This window comes from Oncorhynchus gorbuscha, linkage group LG08 (genome assembly GCF_021184085.1).
Source record: "Oncorhynchus gorbuscha isolate QuinsamMale2020 ecotype Even-year linkage group LG08, OgorEven_v1.0, whole genome shotgun sequence".
Classification (NCBI taxonomy): Eukaryota; Metazoa; Chordata; class Actinopteri; order Salmoniformes; family Salmonidae; genus Oncorhynchus; species Oncorhynchus gorbuscha.
The window spans coordinates 63,687,052-63,711,346 of NC_060180.1; the positions used below are offsets into that span (position 1 = coordinate 63,687,052).

At 42.2% G+C, this 24,295-nt stretch overlaps 2 protein-coding genes across 10 annotated transcripts in view; one reads left to right on the forward strand and one right to left on the reverse strand.

The window, feature by feature from the left end:
* The first annotated feature begins 1,724 nt into the window (after positions 1-1,724).
* On the forward strand, positions 1,725-7,366 carry LOC124040973 (olfactomedin-like protein 2B). Of its 2 annotated transcripts, none has more exons than XM_046358117.1 (8): positions 1,725-2,168; positions 3,360-3,623; positions 3,871-3,978; positions 4,451-4,627; positions 5,113-5,299; positions 5,542-6,045; positions 6,235-6,411; positions 6,582-7,366. In XM_046358117.1, the coding sequence occupies exons 1-8, from the start codon at positions 1,998-2,000 to the stop codon at positions 7,178-7,180; spliced, it is 2,187 nt and encodes a 728-aa protein (XP_046214073.1). In that variant the 5' UTR covers positions 1,725-1,997; the 3' UTR covers positions 7,181-7,366. The 2 variants fall into 2 exon arrangements, with proteins under 2 accessions (XP_046214073.1, XP_046214074.1); XM_046358118.1 differs by having other exon boundaries at positions 5,545-6,045.
* Positions 7,367-7,429: 63 nt separating this feature from the next.
* LOC124041974 (cyclic AMP-dependent transcription factor ATF-6 alpha-like) overlaps positions 7,430-24,295 on the reverse strand; it is a 51,301-nt gene continuing 34,435 nt past the window's right edge. For all 8 annotated transcript variants that reach the window (XM_046360198.1, XM_046360196.1, XM_046360200.1 and 5 more), the window contains 3 exons: positions 16,005-16,089; positions 9,919-10,061; positions 7,430-7,688 (listed from right to left, as the gene is read on the reverse strand). In XM_046360198.1, coding sequence (XP_046216154.1) covers positions 7,554-7,688; positions 9,919-10,061; positions 16,005-16,089 — 363 coding nt within the window. In that variant the 3' untranslated portion in view covers positions 7,430-7,553. The remainder of the gene's footprint in view (positions 7,689-9,918; positions 10,062-16,004; positions 16,090-24,295) is intronic.

The following is a 24,295-nucleotide window of genomic DNA, read 5'->3' on the forward strand; positions in this document are numbered from 1 at the left end:
GCGTAGTGATTTACTGATGGTAGGCTTTGCTACTTTGGTCCCAGCTCTCTGCAGGTCATTCACTAGGTCCCCCCGTGTGGTTCTGGGATTTTTGCTCACCGTTCTTGTGATCATTTTGACCCCACGGGGTGAGATCTTGCGTGGAGCCCCAGATCGAGGGAGATTATCAGTGGTCTTGTATGTCTTCCATTTCCTAATAATTGCTCCCACAGTTGATTTCTTCAAACCAAGCTGCTTACCTATTGTAGATTCAGTCTTCCCAGCCTGGTGCAGGTCTACAATTTTGTTTCTGGTGTCCTTTGACAGCTCTTTGGTCTTGGCCATAGTGGAGTTTGGAGTGTGACTGTTTGAGGTTGTGGACAGGTGTATTTTATACTGATAACAAGTTCAAACAGGTGCCATTAATACAGGTAACGAGTGGAGGACAGAGGAGCCTCTTAAAGAAGAAGTTACAGGTCTGTGAGAGCCAGAAATCTTGCTTGTTTGTAGGTGACCAAATACTTATTTTCCACCATAATTTGCAAATAAATTAATAAAAAATCCTACAATGTGATTTTTGGATTTTCTTCTAATTTTGTCTGTCATAGTTGAAGTGTACCTATGATGAAAATTACAGGCCTCTCTCATATTTTTAAGTGGGAGAACTTGCACGATTGGTGGCTGACTAAATACTTTTTTGCCCCACTGTACACATTCCATAGCACAGGGAATTATTAATCAAGTATTACTCAACCAGGAGCACTATCCTTCAGAGGGTGAGGAGGTTATTGTAAATGGTTTGAGTGGCTTGTGTTAATAAGAGCACAGGCTGTTGAACCTTTCTATTCTCTCTTTAAGAGAACCTTTCAGAACTACCTACCAAACACAGAATAAAGTGTCTAAGTTGGAGCAAAGGTGAGATTAAATTACTTGAAAATACATATTTAACTGTTTCTGGCCCCCAGACGTTATATTTGGGAAACAAGTTCATTAGCCCCAATCAAGATAATCAAAAGTAAGGTGTAAGTAAAACATACAATATTGGCATTTGTGTTCATACTTTAGGCATTTGAGTACAATATTCTGCATTAGAAAAGTTCACATATAGTCCACCTACTGATCTAAGGAACAATTGCAAGACCTGTGGCCTGTGTATCAAGACCAGTATACCAGTAAATAACTGCTGAACAGTTATGACAGGATCCACAATGTGAGGGAAATGCACATTATTATTATTAAATACACTATGTATCATGGCTGTTCACTCTACATAATATATAACGGATAATTCTCATTTATCTTGATTCCCACATTGCTGTAATGGTGGGAGAATTAATGTCCATCACATAAACCGACGATGACAGAAATAATCCCCTAGATGGCGCTATGGGGTAAATTGTGGCTCACATTTTCTCATTATTTCAACCACAAATAGCCTATTCTAAAATTGTGTCAGATTTATGAGCTTCATTCTGCAGTCCATCAAATAATATCACCTATAATAATACCCTACTAGTCAGGAATTATATAGCAAACATTTACCAATGGCCAGAAGAGGCATTTATACAACTATACAGAAGAAAGAACATTAATGACCAAATATTATGAAAACTATTGTTTAATCTCTTGTAACATTCTGTGAGACAGACTGCACCCTGTGTCCAATAATGACAAAGTCCGTCCCACCTATCCATAACCAACTATTAGAACGTTCACTTGCCTGTTCATTCACCTCCAACCATCAACAGGGGTCATACCTATCACTTACAGCGAGGGCAACACAATCATTTCCACAATCATTTTCAGGACTCTAAATACATCTCGGATTAACATCCATTGCGAGATCACATTTTTTGGTATTTTATCATGGACATCTTATTATAACATTTGAATATTCCTTATTATAACATTTGAATATTTCAAACTACTTTATTATTTTTACAATTCGCTGCAGAGAGTTTCAAATACATCATTTTTTGATTAGCAATTTATCAATTGTGCACCTGGTAATTTAGGAGATGGTGTCTAGGTTGCAGATATTGCTCTTGTTGTGGTGTGCGGTCGCTCTCACTTGGGCACAAGTTGCATTCAGCGACGTAATGGATAATGGAATAAAAGAGGAACTAGAACAGACCGACGGACCACTGCTAGATGATGAGATGGACAACCAGGAGAACGTTTTAACTCAGGTATTTACGACCTTCCTCGGTATTTGTAACAGGATCGATTAGATAGCCTAATTTTACGCACATCCCATACCTATCTAAAGCCAAATGCGACGGTTAATGAGAATAACAAAGAGGAAGAATAATGTAATTTTCCCAAGCATTTTTATTCCGTTTAGTTTAGGATATTAATAATTGACACTTCATGGTCTATGAATCTTGGCCTTGGAAAAGTTTACCTTATCCTTCTGCAGCTCAGTTGGTAGAGCATGGCGCTTGTAACGCCAGGGTAGTGGGTTCGATCCCCGGGACCACCCATACGTAGAATGTATGCACACATGACTGTAAGTCGCTTTGGATAAAAGCGTCTGCTAAATGGCATATATTATTATTATATTATTATTACGTTGAGCACTTATCATGCGGACTTACGCATGCACACCGAGCGTTGTCATTTTAGTATATAGTTACTTTAGTTTTAAAATGTTCTCCTAAATGTGAAATATGTTCGTAAGACAAAAATATTTTTCATACCCATATAAAGAGTTAAAAAGCAGTATTTTTTTCTACATTAGTCGATTTCAATGTGCAATGTGCATAAAATATTTGGTATCAGAGAGATGAGATGCTAATTTTTCCTATGTAGTGATAAATGTATCCATGCTCATTAATATTCTATGTTGATCCATCCTATAAGTAACTGCACCAGAGGAGGCTGGTGGGAGGAGCTATATGAGGACTGGCTCATTGTAGTGGCTGGATTGGGACTGGAACAAAGAGAATTTATCAAACCAACATGTTTGACTCAGTTCCATTTATTCCATTCCATTCCAAGGAAAAGGGGATACCTAGTCTGACTAGGTAACTTAATGCCTTGAACTGAAATGTGTCTTCAGCTTTAACCTCTGAATCAGAGAGGTGCAGGGGCTTCCTTAATCAACATCCACAGCACCCAGGAAACAGTGGGTTAACTGCCTTGCTCAGAGGCAGAACAACAGATTTTTACCTTGTCAGCTCGGGGATTTGATCCAGCAACATTTAGGTTACTGACCCAATGCTCTAACCACTAGGCTGTCCTCCTACATCTCCTTCCACCAGCCTCCACTGAACTGACCCTATGCATGTGTCAATGCCTTGTGTCTGTGTGAATTGTGAAATGGTGTGCTCCTAAATTGGTGGACAACCCATGCTCTACCCATCTCTTCTCAATTATAGCTGCTGGGAGATTATGACAAAGTGAAAACGCTGTCGGAAGGCTCAGACTGTCGCTGTAAATGTGTTGTCAGACCGCTGAGCAGAAGTGCCTGCCGGCGGATAGAGGAGGGCGCCGCTAAGCCCGAAGACTTTTACACAGTGGAGACCCAATCGGGGCCCAGTTGTAAAAAGTGTGCCTGTATAGCCCCGCCCTCTGCTCTGAATCCCTGCGAGGGAGATTACAGGTTCAAGAAGCTGCAGGAGGCGGAGAAAGATGACATCAAGGTAAAAACATAAGCGCCTACCTCTTAGGACAAAGAACACTACACTGGTCCATCATAAAATAACCCATAGGCTTTGTCAAACAAGGAGTTAGCCAGGTCCCTTTGCAATGGAATATTTCCTCAAACTTTATTTGAGCTGAATGAAAATGTCCAAATCTGTGATTGAAAATATGTGGTTGAAAACGGCGTGAGACAGGACTACATTATCTAAAATGTACTGCAATGATTCTGATCTCTTTCTCTTACAGCTCTCAACAGTAATGGAGTTACTGGAGGGAGCGTTTTACGGGATGGATCTATTAAAGTTGCACTCAGTTACAACCAAACTCCTCAACCGGGTTGACAATATAGAAAAGGTTTGTTATCTGACACCCATAGGCATTTCAGAATGGGCAGTCATAGCTTGCATAGCTTACAGCAGGGTTCCCTAACTGCTGGCCCGAGGGTGATTATATTTTGGGGGGAAGGGCATAAAAGTCTGTAAAAACACCAACAAATCAGCTCCAAGTGATTTTCATTTTGCAAATCTGTTCCAAATTATTCACACACATGATAGCGAGATATATTTGATCATATACAAATGTAAGCAAGGTTTGAAATTATTATGTTTTAGTTATTTTTGTTATTATGTTTAATATTATAGCTGTTGGTGCTCCTTGAGGTCAATTTGCAGTCTACAAGTTATTTGTAATAATGTTCCAGCCCCCTGACCATCCGCTCAAGAAAAGAATCTGCCCCCGGTTGCATCTAGTCGATGAGCCCTGCCTTAGAGTCTATGGTCATGGTACTGGCTTCTCACCATTTTGCTTTGTCTCTGTGGGTGTCCAGACCTTTTCTTGTAACCACACGGAGAAGGATAAAGTGAGTATGAGGAGCCCCTCTAGTGAGGAAAAGGAGAGAGAGAAGGAGAGAAGAGCCCAGCAGTGGATGGAAAAGAGAAAACGTCTGACTGAGCTGGAGCCGTCCCTGCAGAAGGATACAGCTGCAGCTTATGCTAACACAGAGGTAAGACGCACACACATACACACACAAAGTCTATGCTAACCAAGGCAGTCAGTCTCTTTGGACTTGTAGTGGAAACATTGGCAAGACATTAAGGTAGCCAGTAGCCTGGCGCTGTCTTTAATACAGTGTGGCAGGATCAAAACCAGTCTGCTTTTTGGACTACAACAGTTTCCAGATGTCTCAGAAAACAATGAATTTTCTTCAGACTTCAGAGTATTTGACAATAAATTACTTTCTTACTTTGAACCTCGACTGCATACATTTTCAGAAAAACAACATGTTCAAAACCATAGCATTTGTTTCTGTAGCCTAGTATTACAATTTCAAATCAGAAACAGAACTTTACTGCCATGCGACAAATGGCTGCTAAGAACTTATTGTAACTAAAAATAAACAGGTATAGTATGTAGTACAGTTGTCTCACTAAAAGCTTTACGATAACACAATGGTAACGTTTGGTCCTTTGTGATTGGATCCTCCTATAGAAGAAGTATGAGGAGCGCTACATTGGGGCCAAGGGCCAGGGGACCACCAGGCCCATGCTGAAGAGGAGCCAGCAGCAAAACAGGGAGGAGCCCCAGAAAGGCAAGGTGGGACTCAACGGCATGGTCATCAGAGGAGTGACTTTCTACAAGGCCAACACGGTGGACGATGGAGCCGCTGAGGAGCTCAGTAAGTCCATTAAAATACTGGACATATACTAGAACAACTAACATAGCAGTGGTCTATCCAGTTCAGAACATACAGCACATCTTCCCAGGGATTTTAGTGTTGTCGACGGCTTCTTTTTGGGGGTCTCTATATTGGGTCTGTGCCTATAGACATGTTTTGTTCTGGGGTTTAATATGAGATTGGAGAGGCTTCTTGAGTATATTGGTGTACTGTAGATGATGCTTGTGATGCTCATTCACCAGCAGCAGACGAAGCCCTGAGCGGTGATGGTTCCATGGACCTGCTCATCGATGACCAGCTCCTGAGACCCACCCAGCCCAGACCTGTAGCAGGCACCCCGACACCAACATCGCAAGACAGGAAGTGGAACCCAGACAACCAGGCCACCCGTGCCTCCAAAACAGCCCCTAGTCCCCAAGGGAATCCCACCACATCTGCCCCTAGAGCTACCGAGACACCATCAACCACTGTCTTCATCCCGACCACAACCATTCCAACCACAACTACGGCCGCAGCAACCATCACTACTACAAAGGTTGCGGCAAGCGCAAGCACCACTCAACCAGTGGCCACTATGAAACCTGAAACCTTGTCTGTTTTGACCACGTCTCTAACCGCTGCAGTGCGACAGGTCAACAGCACCACAGCCCCACCCAGCAAGGTGACTGGTGCACCCAAACCCAAGCATCACATCAGCTGGACAGAGGGCCACTCAGAGGTCCCCTCGGCGATCCCTAAAGTCCCTGGTAAAAAATATCTTTGGTTGATCAGATTTTTTATTTTCCAAAGTAAAATTCAAATTTGATGCTGAAAAAGGCATGATTTGTATTATACACTACATTGATCTTTTTGGGAGGGAAATAGTGTTATTTGTTTGATCGTTAAATACCTGAGGGGAGTACAGATTAACTTTATCTCTGTATGTTTACTTACAGGCATGTGCAAAGACACTCTGGCCTCCATCTCGGACCCAGTGACCCATAACACCTATGGCCGGAAGGAAGGGGCCTGGATGAAGGACCCAAAAGGCAACGCAAATGTCATATATGTCACCAACTACTACTACGGTAACCATCTACTGGAATTCCACAACATGGACAACTTCAAACAAGGTATTTTCACAATAGAATAGTCTCAAAGCTAAGTAACTGCTTTGGTTCTAGGTGCCATGATTACGAGACAGACATGGCAATAGATTCATGTAATGGTGTCATTTGATTTGTGCAATGTGTGCTGCTCAGTATTGAATACTTTATTATTTCTCTGGTCTGTTTCCTGTCAGGACACTACACTAATTCCTACAAGCTACCGTACAACTGGATCGGCACAGGCCACGTGGTGTACAACGGAGCTTTCTATTACAACCGCGCCTTCTCCCGTGACATCATCAAGTTCGACCTGCATCTGCTCTACGTGGCGGCCTGGACGACGCTGCACGATGCCGTGTTAGAGGAGGAGGACGCCTCCTGGAGGTGGCGAGGACACTCGGATATCGACTTTGCGGTGGATGAGAGCGGCCTGTGGTTAGTGTACCCTGCTCTGGATGAGGAGGGCTTCCATCAGGAAGTAATCATCCTAAGCCGTGTGAACCCAACCGACCTCAGCCTCCAGAGTACGTTCAGAACGGGCCTGAGGAGACACTTCTACGGAAACTCCTTTGTCATTTGTGGTGTCCTGTATGCAGTGGACAACTACGAACGCACCCACGCCAATATATCCTACGCCTTCGATACGCACACACACACCCAGATGATCCCCAGAATACCTTTCACAAACAACTACACATACACGACGCAAATCGACTACAACCCTAAGGACAAAAAGCTGTACGCATGGGACAACGGTCACCAGGTGACCTACAATGTTATATTTGCATATTAAAAAGCAGACGAGTAGTGATCCATATAATAAAGGGACGAGCACTTTTTTGTATTAAAGATCCTAAATATATACACTACCATTCAAAAGTTGAAGAACACCTACTTATTCAAGGGTTTTTATTTGTACTATTTTCTACATTGTAGAATAATAGTGAAGACATCAAAACTATGAAATAACACATATGGAATCATGTAGTAACCAAAAAAGTGTTAAACAAATCAAAATATATTTTTTATTTGAGATTCTTCAATTAACCACCCTTTGCCTGGATGACAGCTTTGCACAATCTATTTTAACCAGCTTCACCTGGAATGCTTTTCCAACAGTCTTGAAGGAGATTCCACATATGCTGAGCACTTGTTGGCTGCTTTTCCTAGACTTTGCAGTCCGACCCATCGCAAACCATTTCAATTTGGTTGAGGTCGGGGGATTGTGGAGGCCAGGTCATCTGATGCAGCACTCCATCACTCTCCTTGGTCAAATAGCCCTTACACAGCCTGGAGGTGTCCTGTTGAAAAACAAATGATAGTCCCAGTAAATCCAAACCAGATGGGATGGCGTGTCGCTGCAGAATGCTGTGTTAGCCATGCTGGTTAAGTGTGCCTTGAATTCTAAATAAATCCCAGACAGTGTCACTAGCAAAGCATCCCCACACCATAACACCTCCTCCTCCATGCTTCACGGTGGGAAATACACATTTGGAGATCATCCGTTCACCCACACCGTGTCTCACAAAGACACAGCGGTTGGAACCAAAAATCTCTAATTTGGACTCCAGGCCAAAGGACAAATTTCCAGCGATCTAATGTCCATTCCTCATGTTTCTTGGCCCAAGCAAGTCTCTTCTTTTATTGGTGTCCTTTAGTGGTTTCTTTGCAGCAATTCAATCATGAAGGCCTGATTCACACAGTCTACTCTGAACAGTTGATGTTGAGATGTGTCTGTGCATTTATTTGGGCTGCAATTTCAGAGGCTGGTAACTCTAATGAACTTATCCTCTGCAGGCAGAGGTAACTGGTTATTCCTTTCCTGTGGTGGTCCTCGTGAGAGCCAGTTTTATATCGCTTGATGGTTTTTGTGACTGATTGGCTCAAACGCATTAAGAAGGAAAGAAATTTCACAAATTAACTTTGAACAAAGCACACCTGTTAATTGAAATGCATTCCAGTTGACTACCTCATGAAGCTGCTTGAGAGAATGCCAAGAGTGCAAAGCTGTCAAAGGCAACGGGTGGCTATTTGAAGAATCTCAAATATAAAATATATTTTGATTTGTTTGGTTACTACATGTCTTATTTCAGTGTTCACTATTATTCTACAATGTTGAAAAAAAATATTAAAAAACAAAGCAAAACCCTTGAATGAGTAGGTGTTCTCAAACTTTTGAACGGTAGTGTACATTTGATGTCTTAGTGGATTGTAGATCAGTCTACAGGGCCATTGTGTTTTGCACTTTATAATCTCTGTTGCTCTGTTTGTGTTTTTTTCTCAAAATGTCTCCCATTTTGTCCCAACACATGTTATTGTATTTTTATATTTAATGGTCACCATTTTTAACTGCCCAAATGGCAGCAGGCAAGATCATTCAGCGAAGTAAGACACGGTTATTTCTTACTGCTTGTTAGAAGTTTAAAAAGTGTATGTCGTGTATACTGTAATTTAAAATGAAGCTTTTAATAAAATAAATGCCTTCAAACATGAATACTGACACACACTAGTCATCAGTGTTAGAACATGTTACTGACCATGGTTTTATTTCTGAAAAACTCTGAAAACCATGACAAACCATTAAAAACTCAAACAAAACAAATTCATTTTTACACCCAGAATGTACACTTTTCTGAAAATATTGGCCACATCATACCTTACATCATGTTTGTGTGATACTGCTACGGCACAAAAATAATATTAATTCAACTGAACCACACTTGCACTTGACCCCCCACCCCTTTCTAGCTCTGACTTTCCTGATAACTGAGGAAAGCATACTTACTATGTCTCTGATATGTGGTTGTCCCACCTAGCTATCTTAAGATGAATACACAAACTGTACGTTGATCTGGATAAGAACATCTACTAAATGACAAAAATGTAAATGTATTGCTTACATTGTTTGGGATTTTAGTAAGTCATTTTGTTCACTCAACATGGCTTCATAAAAAGTAAGAATCATAACTCCATCAGATATGTCTATTAACAACTTTAATATATGTGAAAAGGATCTTGTTAACGTGGCTTGGTTCCACCAATAGGGTCCAGAATCAATTACTGTTTTGTATAAAGGTATTAGGTTGCATTTGGTAAAATTATGGCTCAATTAAAAGAGCGCAATAGCTGTAGGGTCAAGACAGTGAAGGAATTTTTTGAAGGGGTTACACAGGGTTCAACATTAAGTCCCATATTTATTCTAACAAATGACCTAGATGCCTGCATTGGCAGCCTGTCAATTTAACATAAACCAGATGCTCTAAACCAAGCAATATGGAGGCAAACAGTTGCTGGACAACTTCTTTATAAGTCTTGATAGATTTATAACATCGGAGGTACAAGGACTTGTGAAATGTGGAAGACAGAGGATGTGCGAAATTGATGCAGAACATTTCCAGAGAGGATACAACAGAGCTACATGTTTTGTCACAGTTTATCAATATATCTAAATGTTGGCTAAATTATAGGCTTTCAGATTGGCAGGTATTCTGGTTGAAGTGATATTCAGGCAGAGTCTGATAGAACACCAACCGATGCTGCAGCCTGGAAGTCAGTGGTGTTGGCACGTAGGAACTCTGGGATGCTGGAGGTTTTGATGTGGAGGATCTTGGTGTCCATGACCTCACAGTCAATCTGCATCATCACCTCAAATTTGTCGTCCTTGATGACAGAGTCTGTAATGAAATACAATAAGTAAAAAAATATGGTTAAAATCTAAATGATATTCAGTCATCTTGGGTCAAGACATCCAATGAGGATCTCGAGGGGATCCCCTTCTAGTGTCTCTCTGTGAGGATCCAATCCCAAAGTCTGTCCTCTTAGCGCTCTAGAGCCCAAATGCAAGTCATTATTTGGTTCACTGCCTTCTCCCAGAGACCCTGTCTGGTGTCAGGTGGCTGATGAGCCTGCAGGACGGCTGGAGGCTGAACACCAGCTCCTGGAAGAACACTGGCTGAAGCCATCAGCCTGGCTAGAAAGGCCAGGTCCATGTGGCTTAGCCACCGGGAGGACTGGATTGACACATGTAGGGATCAGGCTCTGGATCTAAAGGTGATTAATGCATATGGAAATTAAATTGAAAGGGTTATGCAGCCGATCACATTTTGTGAACACATGGACATTCAAAGTATGTGTGTTTCTACTGTATGTTTGATGAAAACTAATATGATAAGCCCATAGTACCTGAATACACTACTGTAGATATACTATTCAAAAATATTACCCACTAAAGCTAAATAGAATTTAACACTTTTGTTACTGTTATTTTTTGAGAGCTGAATCCGCCCGTATATCTGTGGAAGGAATCTGAGTTTTAGCTGCCAGGTGTACACCTCCATTGTCTCGAGATTACAGTTTTAAGGCTTGGAACTTGAAGGTGTTGAGTTGATTGGCAGACACACAGCTTATTTCATAGCTAATTCCAAATGGAACACTTGTGTATTCATACAGACCATACCTTATTCCAAATGGCACAGCACTTACCTGAGCATAGCTAATTCCAAATGGTGGAAGTATTTGCGTCAGACCAACCATAAATTAAACTATGCGAACATGAGAAAATATGTTGGTCTGTCAAGACAACACAGTGAAATGGCTTATTTCAAATCATGAGAACAAAAATACTCAATTAACCTTCATTATCCTCCACATACCATGCAGCATTCAACTGAGGCCAATTGGTTATGACAGTTACCCAAAAGGCCACTCGGCATTCTTGCACCGTATGTTGTAGCCCAGAAGAGTGATTCTGAGGACAAAACTATGGTAAATCTTCTATTCAAGTAGTGAGGAATATCAAACTGATTTCTACAGATGGAAGCTATTTATGGCAAGAATATGTCTTTCTAAACAACCACACTGTGTGGCTGGGGAAAATTACAACCTACCGTTACAATCACATGGCAATTATGTGCAGCCACCACTGTGCCTCTCCAAGGATATTATCTAATGATATGTAATAAGCATAGCATATCCTTTCAACAAAGCCATAAGCACATCAAACAAATTCCTCTCTGGCATCCACTTCTGCACCGCAAAGAAACTGAAAACAAAAGAAACTGAGACGGTGGTAACAAAGGAAACCGAGACGGTGGTAACAAAAGAAACCGAGACGGTGGTAACAAAAGAAACCGAGACGGTGGTAACAAAAGAAACCGAGACGGTGGTAACAAAAGAAACCGAGACGGTGGTAACAAAAGAAACCGAAAACAAAAGAAACCGAGACGGTGGTAACAAAAGAAACCGAGACGGTGGTAACAAAAGAAACCGAGACGGTGGTAACAAAAGAAACCGAGACGGTGGTAACAAAAGAAACCGAGACGGTGGTAACAAAAGAAACCGAGACGGTGGTAACAAAAGAAACCGAGAAACAAAAGAAACCGAGACGGTGGTAACAAAAGAAACCGAGACGGTGGTAACAAAAGAAACCGAGACGGTGGTAACAAAAGAAACCGAGACGGTGGTAACAAAAGAAACCGAGACGGTGGTAACAAAAGAAACCGAGACGGTGGTAACAAAAGAAACCGAGACGGTGGTAACAAAAGAAACCGAGACGGTGGTAACAAAAGAAACCGAGACGGTGGTAACAAAAGAAACCGAGACGGTGGTAACAAAAGAAACCGAGACGGTGGTAACAAAAGAAACCGAGACGGTGGTAACAAAAGAAACCGAGACGGTGGTAACAAAGGAAACCGAGACGGTGGTAACAAAGGAAACCGAGACGGTGGTAACAAAAGAAACCGAGACGGTGGTAACAAAGGAAACCGAGACGGTGGTAACAAAAGAAACTGAGACGGTGGTAATAAAAGAAACCGAGACGGTGGTAACAAAGGAAACCGAGACGGTGGTAACAAAGGAAACCGAGACGGTGGTAACAAAAGAAACCGAGACGGTGGTAACAAAGGAAACCGAGAAACAAAGGAAACCGAGACGGTGGTAACAAAAGAAACTGAGACGGTGGTAATAAAAGAAACCGAGACGGTGGTAACAAAGGAAACCGAGACGGTGGTAACAAAGGAAACCGAGACGGTGGTAACAAAAGAAACCGAGACGGTGGTAACAAAGGAAACCGAGACGGTGGTAACAAAAGAAACCGAGACGGTGGTAACAAAAGAAACCGAGACGGTGGTAACAAAAGAAACCGAGACGGTGGTAACAAAGGAAACCGAGACGGTGGTAATAAAAGAAACTGAGATGGTGGTAACAAAAGAAACAGACTGAGCAAGAGAAACAGAGATAAAGAAATCAACCAAAAGCATTCCCATGACATGACTGCATTGTATTCCACCAACGCCTCTATCCAACTCTCTCTCTTCTCCTCATAATCACTCGAAAGCTGTAATCTAGATATTGTCACCCATCTATGAAATTGCATAATAGCAGATCCAAAACATGTTGGCTAATGTTATGGGATCTAATGGCCTAGACCTTAAACAAAGAAGTTAATGATGAATCTTTCCCTACAAAAACAAGCCAAAATTCAGATTTATATGTCTGGATTCAGAGAAAGCAAAAATGCTATCAACAAGCAGTCAGCATAAAGTTTGGTTTTGTAGGATGATGCATGTTTGCATAACAAATTTGATCCATAAGACTCAGGAAACAGGTCTTGGAATGTTTCAGGACCATTAACAGTGTGAGGCGGGTAAGAGCAGCCTCTGCAATGTTCTGTACTGGCGGGCCTCTGGGACCCACTAAAGTATGTTTACAGGGGCCTGGCTCAACGCCATAATGGTCGAGGCTCCTGTACTGAAGGCAGCCGATCCCCAGAGGTGTCCAGGGAAGGAGGTTTTCCTTTGGCCGGAGGCGCTTGTCTGTAAGGGCTGAGCTCTGAAAGACAGTATTGGTGTGGAATGAACGAACCATGATAATAACTCCAAAGCATGGTGGTCTCACAGCATTTAGTGCTGAGCATAGAGCTTTTATGAGAAACGGACGCTATGAGAAACATCAGACGCTTAAATTCTCAAGTGCAGTGGTTGCTTTGTAATCTGGGATTTTCACACTTCTACCCTTTTTTTTTAACGGTTAAATGCTAATCATAGTACATAGTATGGAAATACTTACTAGCTTAAAATACATACACTTGAAGTCGGGGGTTTACATGAACTAGTTTTAATTACTCAGTTGGTAGAGCATGGCGCTTGTAATGCCAGGGTAGTGGGTTCGATCCCCCGGGACCACCCATACATAGAATGTATGCACACATGACTGTAAGTCGCTTTGGATAAAAGCGTCTGCTAAATGGCATATATTAAGTGTTTCAACCACTCCACGAATTTCTTGTTGCCAAAACTATAGTTTGTTAAGTCGGTTTGGACATCTACTTTGTGCATGACACAAGTAATTGTTCCAATAATTGTTAAGACAGATCATTTCACTTAGAATTCACTGTATCACAATTGCAGTGGGTCAGAAGTTTACATACACTAAGTTGACTGTGCCTTTAGAAACCGCTTGGAGAATTCCAGAAATTGATGTCGTCATGGCTTTAGAAGCTTCTGATAGGCTAATTGACATCATTTGAGTCAATTGGAGGAGGTTTATCTGTGGATGTATTTCAAGGCCTACCTTCACACTCAGTGCCTCTTTGCTTGAAATCATGAGAAAATCAAAAATAAATCAGCCAAGACCTTGGGAAAAAAATTGTAGACCTCCACAAGCCTGGTTCACCCTTAGGAGCAATTTCAAAACACCTGAAGATAACAGGTTCATCTGTACAAACAATAGTACGCAAGTATAAACACCATGTGACCACACAGCCCTCATACCGCTCAGGAAGGAGACACGTTCTGCCTCCTAGAGATGAACATACTTTGGTGCAAAAAGTGCAAATCAATCCCAGAACAGCAAAGGACCTTGTGAAGATGCTGGAGGAAACAGTTACACAACCTGAAGGCCATTCAGCAAGGAAGAAGCCACTGCTCCAAAACCTCCATAAAAAAAGCCAGACTACAGTTTAACTACACATGGGGACAAAGATTGTACTTTTTGGAGAAATGTCTTCTGGTCTGACAAAACAAAAATAGAACTGTTTAGCCATAATGACCATCGTTATGTTTGGAGGAAAAAGGGGGAGGCTTGCAAGCCGAAGAACACCATTCCAACCGTGAAGCACAGGGGTGGCAGCATCATGTTGTGGGGGTGCATTGCTGCAGGAGGGACTGGTGCACTTCACAAAATAGATGGCATCATGAGGTAGGAAAATTACGTGGATATATTGAAGCAACATCTCAAGACATCAGTCAGGAAGTTAAAGCTTGGTGGCAAATGGGTCTTTCAAATGGACAATGACCCCAAGCATACTTCCAAAGTTGTGGAAAAATGGCTTAAGGACAACAAAGTCAAGGTATTGTGTGGCCATCACAAAGCCATGACCTCAATCCTATAGATTGGGCAGAACTGAAAAAGCATGTGCGAGCAAGGAGGCCTACAAACCTGACTCAGTTACACCAGCTCTGTCAGGAGGAATGTGCCAAAACTCACCCAACTTGGAAGGCTACCCGATACATTTGACCGGAGTTAAACAATTTAAAGGCAATGCTACCAAATACTAATTGAGTGTATGTAAACTTCTGACCCACTGGGAATGTGATGAAAGAAATTAGAGCTGAAATAAATAATTATCTACTGTTATTCTGACATTTCACTTTATTAAAATAAAGTGGTGATCCTAATTGACCTAAAACAGGGAGTTAACTTGGATTAAATGTTAGGAATTGTGAAGAACTGAATTTAAATGTACTTGGCTAAGGTCTAAGGTGTATGTAAACTCCCGACTTCAACTGTACCTGCAACTGTATTCAAGGTTTAAAAGGGCTTCTAAATGTGTAATTTCCACTTCCAAATTTCTGATTTGATTTGCCCTAACAACAAATGTATCAACCCTACAACAATTTTCATGAATTAGAATCCACAGAATAATTCACATTTCTTGCTGCTGCAGACTAATTATCCTGCCATGAGAAACTGGTAAAATGAAGATCCTACATACGTAGTATAAGCCAACTCGTATTTTCAAACTATTTATCTGGCTCCCCCAGACAAGCTCTTCTCGAAAGCTTAACCCTCCCCTGCTACTGGAGAGACAGTAAATCACCTAAGATTAGAAAAGCAAATGTACCTACCGTACAGTACTGTTGTCTCTGAACTTCAGAAAGTGTACATTCTATCCTTGGAAAATTTGTATTCTACTTATTTTCTTCAGGGTAGAAGGGACACCAACAGACCAATACGATTGCCCTTAGCAAAATAGCCTAATTCATTGCACATGACAGAAGTAAAAAAAATAGCTTAGTTTACACCTGAAAGCTATTTCTGTCACTAATACAATGGGAAGTAAATATAGAGGAAAGCTTTCAAGACGAAAAGAAAAAGAGAGCATTCAGCCATCACAATAACAGTAATTTGTTCAAGCTGGTTCAAGCTGTAACTAAACTGATGACTACAGTGTATAGTGAGCGTAGGTTGTCTGTTTATACACAGAAGGAAGGTGGAGATTGGCTGTGGCTTCTGATTACGTGAAAGCTCTTCTCCAAAACGTACATAAATAAACTTCCTTAGAGTTTAAAGTCAAATGGTTATTTTTGGCTTGCTATTGCTCAGTTCCTAGTCCTTACCATTCACATTAACAGCTGGTAACACTAAGGACATCTTTGGCCTTCTCCCTTTGCTGTGGTTGGTCGCAGGGAGCAGAAGGTGATCCTACAAGGAAAGAAAGAGTTGGCGTTAGTCATTAGTTATCTAACTGCATTAACTAAATTGAACTGGTCCTGAACCCATTATAGTCTAAGCCGGAGGAGGGGGGGGGGGTTATATTAAGCTATATGGAATTGTTTTAAGAGGGTCATATCAATGGTCATTTTGCTATTCGAGTTAGAATTTTAACACCCCTTGAAGTATTAAAAAATGTTTTGGCCTAACACTGATTTTAGCCCATACAAACACTACATGGAAAACAGAAAAAAAAATCTAAAATAAGTTTGTTCTGAAGTGTCAGTTCTATATCTGAGAGATAAAAAGAACATATTTTAGTTATGTAATGTATTTTGTGGTACTAAACAGTTTCTATATACATTACATTCAGAAAGTATTCAGACCCCCTTGACTTTTCTACATTTTGTTTCGTTACTGCCTTATGTAAAAAATAAAATAATTACATCCCTCATTAAGCTACACACAATACCCCATGATAAAGCAAAAACAGGTTTTTAGAAATGTTTCCAAATTTATTTTAAAAATACAAAACTGAAATATCACAAATACATAAGAATTCAGACTCTTTACTCAGTACTTTATTGAAGCGATTACAGCCTCAAATATTCTTGGGTATGACGCTACAAGCTTGGCACACTTGTATTTGGGAAGTTTCTCCCATTCTCTGCAGATCCTCTCAAGCTCTGTCAGGTTGAATGGGGAGAATCGCTGAAACAGCTATTTTGAGGTATTTCCAGAGATGTTCAACCGGGTTCAAGTCCAGGTTCAATCGGGTTCAAGTCTAGGCTCTGGCTGGGCAATTTAAAGACTTTCAGACTTGTCCCAAAGCCACTACTGCGTTGTCTTGGCTGTGTGCTTAGGAGCGTTGTCCTGTTGGAAGGTGAATCGTCGCCCCCCAGTCTAAGGTCCTGAGAGCTCTGGAGCAGGTCTTCATCAAGGATCTCCCTGTTCTTTGCTCCATTCATCTTTCCCTCAACCCGAACTAGTCTCCCAGTCCTTGCTGCTGAAAAATATCCCCATATTATGATGCTGCCACCACCATGCTTCACCCTCTGGAGTGTTCCAGGGTTCCTCCAGACGTGAAGCTTGGCATCCAGGCCAAAGACTTCAGTCTTGGTTTCATCAGAACAGAGAATCTTGTTTCTCATGGTCTAATAGTCTTTTAGGTGCCTTTTGGCAAACTCCAAGCAGGGCTGTCATGTGCCTTTTACTGAGGAGTGGCTTCCGTCTGGCCAACCTACCATAAAGGCCTGATTGGTGGAATGATGCAGAGATGGGAGAACCTTCCAGAAGGACAACCATCTCCACAGAGGAAGCCTGGAGCTCTGTCAGCTTGGCCATCGAGTTTTTGGTCACCTCCCTGGCTGGGTGGCCAGCTCTAGGAAGAGTCTTAGTGGTTCCAAACTTCTTCCATTTAAGAATGATGGAGGCCACTGTGTTCTTGGAGACCTTCGATGTTGCATACATTTTTTGGTACCCTTCCCCAGATCTGTGCCTTGACACAATCCCGTCTCTGAGCTCTACGGACAATTCCTTTGACCTCATGGCTTGGTTTTTGCTCTGACATGCACTGTCAACTGTGGGACCTTATATAGACAGGCGTGTTCCTTTCCAAATCAATCAATTGAATAAAGTTGTAGAAACATCAAGGATAATCAATGGAAACAGGTTGCACCAGAGCTCAATTTGGAGTCTCATTGCAAAGGAATACTTATGTAAACAAGGTGTCTTAATTTTTAATACATTTAAAAAAAAAATCTAAACCTGTTTTCACTTTGACTATTGTTTTCAGATTGATGAGTAAATTGATTAAATAGTAACCACAAAATGCCAGTCTCAACGTCAACAGTGAAGACACGACTCCGGGATGCTGGCAATCTCTGTCCAGTGTCTGTTCTTTTGCCCATCTTAATATTTTATTTTTATTGGCCAGTCGGAGATATGGCTTTTTCTTTGCAACTGCCTAGAATGCCAGCATCCAGGAGTCGACTCTTCACTGTTGACGTTGAGACTGGTGTTTTGTGGCTACTATTTAATGAAGCTGCTCGTTGAGGACTTATCAGGCGTCTGTTTCTCAAACTAGACACTAATGTACTTGTCCTCTTGCTCAGTTGTGCACCGGGGCCTCCCACTCCTCTTTCTATTCTGGTAGAGCCAGTTTGCTCTGTTCTGTAAAGGTAGTAGTACACAGCGTTGTATGAGATGTTCAGTTCCTTGACAATTTCTTGTATGGAATCGCCTTCATTTCTCAGAACAAGAATAGAGACTGACGAGTTTCAGAAGAAAGCTATTTGTTTCTGGCCATTTTAAGCCAGTAATCGAACACACAAATGCTGACGCTCCAGATATTCAACTAGTCTAAAGAAGGTTTTATTGATTCTTTAATCAGAACAACAGTTTTCAGCTGTGCTAACATAATTGCAAAATGATTTTCTAATGATCAATTAGCCTTTTAAAATGAGAAACTTGGATTAGCTAGCACAACGTGCCATTGGAACAAAGGAGTGATGGTTGCTGATAATGGGCCTCTGTACACCTATGTAGATATTCAATAAAAAAGCTGGCGTTTCCAGCTACTATAGTCATTTACAACATTAACAATGTCTACACTGTATTTCTGATCAACTTGAAATTTTAAAAGGACAAAAAACATTGCTTTTCTTTTAAAAACAAGGACATTTATAAGTGACCCCAAACTTTTGAACGGTAGCTTAGGTGTTCCTTTTGTCCAGGTCGGAAAGGGCAGAGGGGAGTGTGATTCATCACCTGTGGATCTGTTGGGGCGTTACGCGAATTGGAGTGAGTCTAGGATTTCCAGGATGATGATGTGAGCCATGACCAGCCTTTCAAAGCACTACATGGCTACCGACGTGAGTGCTACAGGGTGGTAGCGATTTAGGTAGGTTACCTTAGCTTTCTTGGGCACAGGGACTATGGCGGTCTGCTTGAAACATGTAGATATTACAGACTCGGTCAGGGAGAGGTTGAAAATGTCCGTGAAGACACCTGCCAGTTGGTCCGCACATGCTTTGTGAATGTTGATCTGTTTAAAGGTCTTGCTCACATCGGCTACGGATAGCGTGATCACTCAGTCGCCCAGCTGGTACTCTCATGCATGCTTCAGTGTTGCTTGCCTTGAAGCGAGCATGAAGGCATTTAGCCCGTGGTCGGTTCACGTCATTGGGCAGCTCGTGGCTGGGTTTCCCTTTGTAGTCTGTAACAGTTTGCAAGCCCTGCCACATCTGCCACATCTGACGAGTGTCAGAGCCGGTGTAGTAGGATTTAATCTTAGTCATGTAGCATGTGGCACTTTGCCGTCACTGGTTCATCTGAGGGCATAGAGGGATTTCTTATAAGCGTCCGGCTTAGTGTCCCGCTCCTTGAAAGCGGCAGCTCTAGCTTTTAACTCTGTGTGCATGTTGCCTGTAATCCATAGCTTCTGGTTGGGATATGTAAGTACGGTCACAGTGGGGTCGACGTTGTCGATGCCCTTATTGATGAAGCCAGTAACTGAGGTGGTATACTCCTCAATGCGCCAGCAAATTAGTCTTGTATCTTAGCAGACACGTCATCGGACCACTTCGGCTGTACCAACTTCAGACAAGTTCTAAGACCCGTTTAGGTGTTGTAGGGAAAAACTGAGAACAGCATCGTGTTCATGAGTCTCTCATGAACAGGGAAAACAGTTGACGCTACAGACGATTTTGTGAGAAGACCAATTTTCGGGATGTCTCATGGTCTGACAAACACATTTCACCGCAGATGCGGAAGTGCAACATAGGCGGATGCGGTGGATTGAGCCAGTCGTCTAGGCCCCTTCCAAGGAGCCCTAGCCTTTAAACACAGTAACTAAAAGTCTTGATAAATATTGGTGGTCTGGGAGAGCAGAACCATGCATGGTTGAGAGACTGCTGTCACCAGCTTGACCAGACGGTTCCTCTCCCAGTTGGAATAGAGCAGCAGTAAAAGTACTTTCCATGTTTGTTTTCACCTGCCTGGGTGGTGGGTTTTTCAGTTTTGTGACTATTCTATTGGTTCCAAAGCGCCAGGCAAGCTCAATCAAGCCCAGCTGAAGTATTTGAAAATACCTCAAGGAGTTTTTGAACCCAGGTCTGGTTAAAACAGAGCTGTCCCTGGGAAAAGAGAAGAAGTCATGGAAAAACTAGGAACTTAATCCCAAAGCTCACTGATGTAGCACAGATATACTATAAAGTAGGCCTATACTGTAGGCTTTGAAGGGGCTATGAGGTCCCTTCCTAAACACACCATTGAATTTAGGGCTCTCAAAGACTAGTTTTCATACCAAAAGACTCAAAAAGTCAGACGTTTACAGTGTAGAGTGACGGCACAGAGGTAAATATTTTGTTTTGAAGCCAGCTGCCACTATTGGGAGTACATGTGATTGTGCCTAAGATCAACATAGCTGGCTAAGGTAAACATTAGTGTGTGCTAAAGGTAGCAAGCAACATGATTAGTCTGCTTCCGAGTGAAATACGGAATGGTTTGGATCAGCGGAACGGTTTGGATCAGCGCAATACAGTGTGTAAATAACAGTGTAAGTAGGTGGAGATAAACATTGAGACTTCTGGCTTAAGACAGTCCTTGATAATCCCTAACACACATTTTGTTGCAGCCCCAGACAAGTACACCTGTTTCAACTAACGATCAAGCCCTCAAGGAGTTGAATCACGTGCGTTTGTCTGGGGCTACAACAAAAATGTGTGCTGTTGTGGGGTACTCAAGGAATGGAGTTGGGAAACACTGCTTTAAGACATGGAAGCCAGGGACAACTAGTCTTGAAATAGACAGAGACTGGTTCTGATCCAGCCCTTCAAATAACACCAGTTCTAAACATCTGACAAAACTATGGAGCTTTGATACAGTGTTAAACACATAGAAATAGATCGAATAAAACGAGCGTCCCCATTCAAATCAATGATGGCATAATGGTGGCTATTGCGAGTATAGCCATAGGAGCAAAGCAGGAAGTAAAAGCTTCAAGTGATAGTGCTAGCTGTCTATGTCAGTGGCAGTCACTGCCATTTCAGATAAGGGAGGAACATTTTTTGTTTAATGAGCATTTTATTTTCTATTACAGCATATTGGATGACATTCATATTCCATTCACCCAGTTAAATATAACAGCGATAGGTTTAGGCTACTACATGATACTCAAATTTTCCCTGTACCCATCATGAGGTTGCTACAACCTAGCCTATGAATGAAAATTTACAATGTAGGGGCATACAGGTCGAGAGACAAAATTGATGTGACAGACAGTGACACGGACAGATAGTGACATTCAATACCGACTTGCCTGCATCTAGCTGTTAGTGGGTATAATTAGTCCAACAGTTACAAACGAGAGTTTCTATTGGACAGATTCAGGTATGTTTATCCCCGTTTACTTCTGTTTAAGAAACATTTTTCAACAGAATCGGTGGAATGAATACACCACAGATCACACGTAAACACAGTTCACAGTTTCATAGCAGCCACGTTGTATTCCTTCTCACATCTTCTTTACACCGGAGGGCCCCAGTGGCATTTACATTACATTTACATTTAAGTCATTTAGCAGACGCTCTTATCCAGAGCGACTTACAAATTGGTGCATTCACCTTATGACATCCAGTGGAACAGCCACTTTACAATAGTGCATCTACATATTTTAAGGGGGGGGTGAGAAGGATTACTTTATCCTATCCTAGGTATTCCTTAAAGAGGTGGGGTTTCAGGTGTCTCCGGAAGGTGGTGATTGACTCCGCTGTCCTGGCGTCGTGAGGGAGTTTGTTCCACCATTGGGGAGCCAGAGCAGCGAACAGTTTTGACTGGGCTGAGCGGGAACTGTACTTCCTCAGTGGTAGGGAGGCGAGCAGGCCAGAGGTGCATGAACGCAGTGCCCTTATTTGGGTGTAGGGCCTGATCAGAGCCTGGAGGTACTGAGGTGCCGTTCCCCTCACAGCTCCGTAGGCAAGCACCATGGTCTTGTAGCGGATGCGAGCTTCAACTGGAAGCCAGTGGAGAGAGCGGAGGAGCGGGGTGACGTGAGAGAACTTGGGAAGGTTGAACACTAGACGGGCTGCGGCGTTCTGGATGAGTTGTAGGGGTTTAATGGCACAGGCAGGGAGCCCAGCCAACAGCGAGTTGCAGTAATCCAGACGGGAGATGACAAGTGCCTGGATTAGGACCTGCGCCGCTTCCTGTGTGAGGCAGGGTCGTACTCTGCGGATGTTGTAGAGCATGAACCTACAGGAACGGGCCACCGCCTTGATGTTAGTTGAGAACGACAGGGTGTTGTCCAGGATCACGCCAAGGTTCTTAGCGCTCTGGGAGGAGGACACAATGGAGTTGTCAACCGTGATGGCGAGATCATGGAACGGGCAGTCCTTCCCCGGGAAGTGGCATTACATTTGTAAAACTAAAAGCTTACCTTGACTTGGAAGAGTTCCAGTATTGTGCTGGATAGACATAGCCAGCTAGCTAACATAGCATCCCTCTGTTTGAGCAGGGTGTTTCAGGAAGCTAAACTAGCTAGCTGCATTTGCTAGCTAAGTAAGTGAAACTAAATGAAAAAAAAGGCAAAATGATTTTTTTCAAAATAGTTCTGAGTCAACAACTCCCCACATTCTATGCACTGCGAGCTAGCTGTAACTTATGATAGGTTGGAGGACATCCTCCGGACATTGTCATAATTACTATGCAAGTCTATGGAAGAGTGAGAACCATGATCCTCCTAGGTTTTGTATTGAAGTCAATGTACTCAGTGGAGGATGGAAGCTAGCTGTCCTACTGCTACACCATGGTGCTACCCTACAGAGTGCTGTTGATCAATTATTTAGTGATGTGATTATATTTAGTATAGTTTTATCTAAAAATGATACCTTTTTAAATGTTTTAAATTTAACATTTGAATGAAATTCCCTTTGGAATTCTCTTTGGCAAAGATTGTAAAAGTGGGTAGCCCTGAACTCGGAGATGGAACGTTTCCATGAGCTTCGGGAATTTATTTATTTATTGGGAAACATTTCTACCATTTTGTCCAAAAATTTCTTTGCCCTTTGCACAGTACCCCAGCGAGCCAATTATCATCATCAAAAGTGATTCAGTAAAATACTGTATGAATATATTCCTGATCATCATGTTCACCTACAAAACTTTGGGCTCAGCTTTGGGCTCAGCTTTTCTTTCCCACAGCAGCCATGGTCCAATGCATTAAGTTAGCATTCTGCTCTTTCCATCACTTGCGCCATGGCGTGCTCTTTGAGACAGGCCACTGAGACCAGACGCTGCTCTGTTCATCCCATCAGGCCAGACAGAGAGCTTAGGTTTAGGAGAGCCGGCTGCAGCTGCACACCCTCGTCTAAAGTACATTCTCCTCTACTGAATGATAAAAAAAAGGAAATTAATGAATGACATTTTATTTCCGTGTCAAATACCCAGTTGGCAACCCATCCCTTATGGTATTAATTGACACATTAACAAATATTACAATAATTTACTGTGATAATTCAGTGATAATTCTTCCTACGGTGTTCTCTGCAGTGTGCATCGCATGAAGAGTGAAAAAAATAATTTTAATTAAAAATCGATCTACTAGTACAGGGACTCCAATCCAATGGCTGGCTGAATGACCCATTTGAGGGCTAGAAGTACAGACCGTACAGAAGCAGGCAGCCATTTCCAATGACATCACAACTCTTGTTTGAGGTTAAACCAGGTGCAATTCATGCAATTACTGTACGTGTGTGACACTCAGCTTAAGATCGTCAGAGTGTGGGATTGACACATTGACAACGGCTCTCAATGTACGGCGTATGTACAGTACCTTCTGGAAAGGAGCATACTTGGTTTGCCAGCAAAGGGTTTCTATTGAGGCCATGATACAAAACAATGGCGATTGTACAAGAGCTTCTTATCCGGACTGAATGATGCAGGCAGGTCTGAAGGCAGGTGGTGGGTGGGTTAATGCCTCCATCGGGGCTCAGTTAATGGGCCTTTAGGAAACAGATATCTGATCCTGGATAAAGGGCCCTCAGAGAGCAGAGCTGATGGGCACACAAAAGAGCTGAAGAGGGGCCTCTTGGAGTTGATGCTCTGAATTAATTGAGTTAAGAGATTGCAATCAGAGCTCACTTTCCTTCTCTCTGTCTGTTTCTCTTTCTCTCTCAGGTTCCCACAAAACAGACATTGG

What these genes read in the sequence shown, in the direction of transcription:
- LOC124040973 (XM_046358117.1), top strand. Translation starts at nt 1,998, where the DNA reads ATGGTGTCTAGGTTGCAGATATTGCTCTTGTTGTGGTGTGCGGTCGCT. An exon ending in TGGAGCCGCTGAGGAGCTCA is followed by an intron (nt 5,300 to 5,541) that starts GTAAGTCCATTA and finishes CTCATTCACCAG; the next exon opens with CAGCAGACGAAGCCCTGAGC. An exon ending in CATGGACAACTTCAAACAAG is followed by an intron (nt 6,412 to 6,581) that starts GTATTTTCACAA and finishes GTTTCCTGTCAG; the next exon opens with GACACTACACTAATTCCTAC.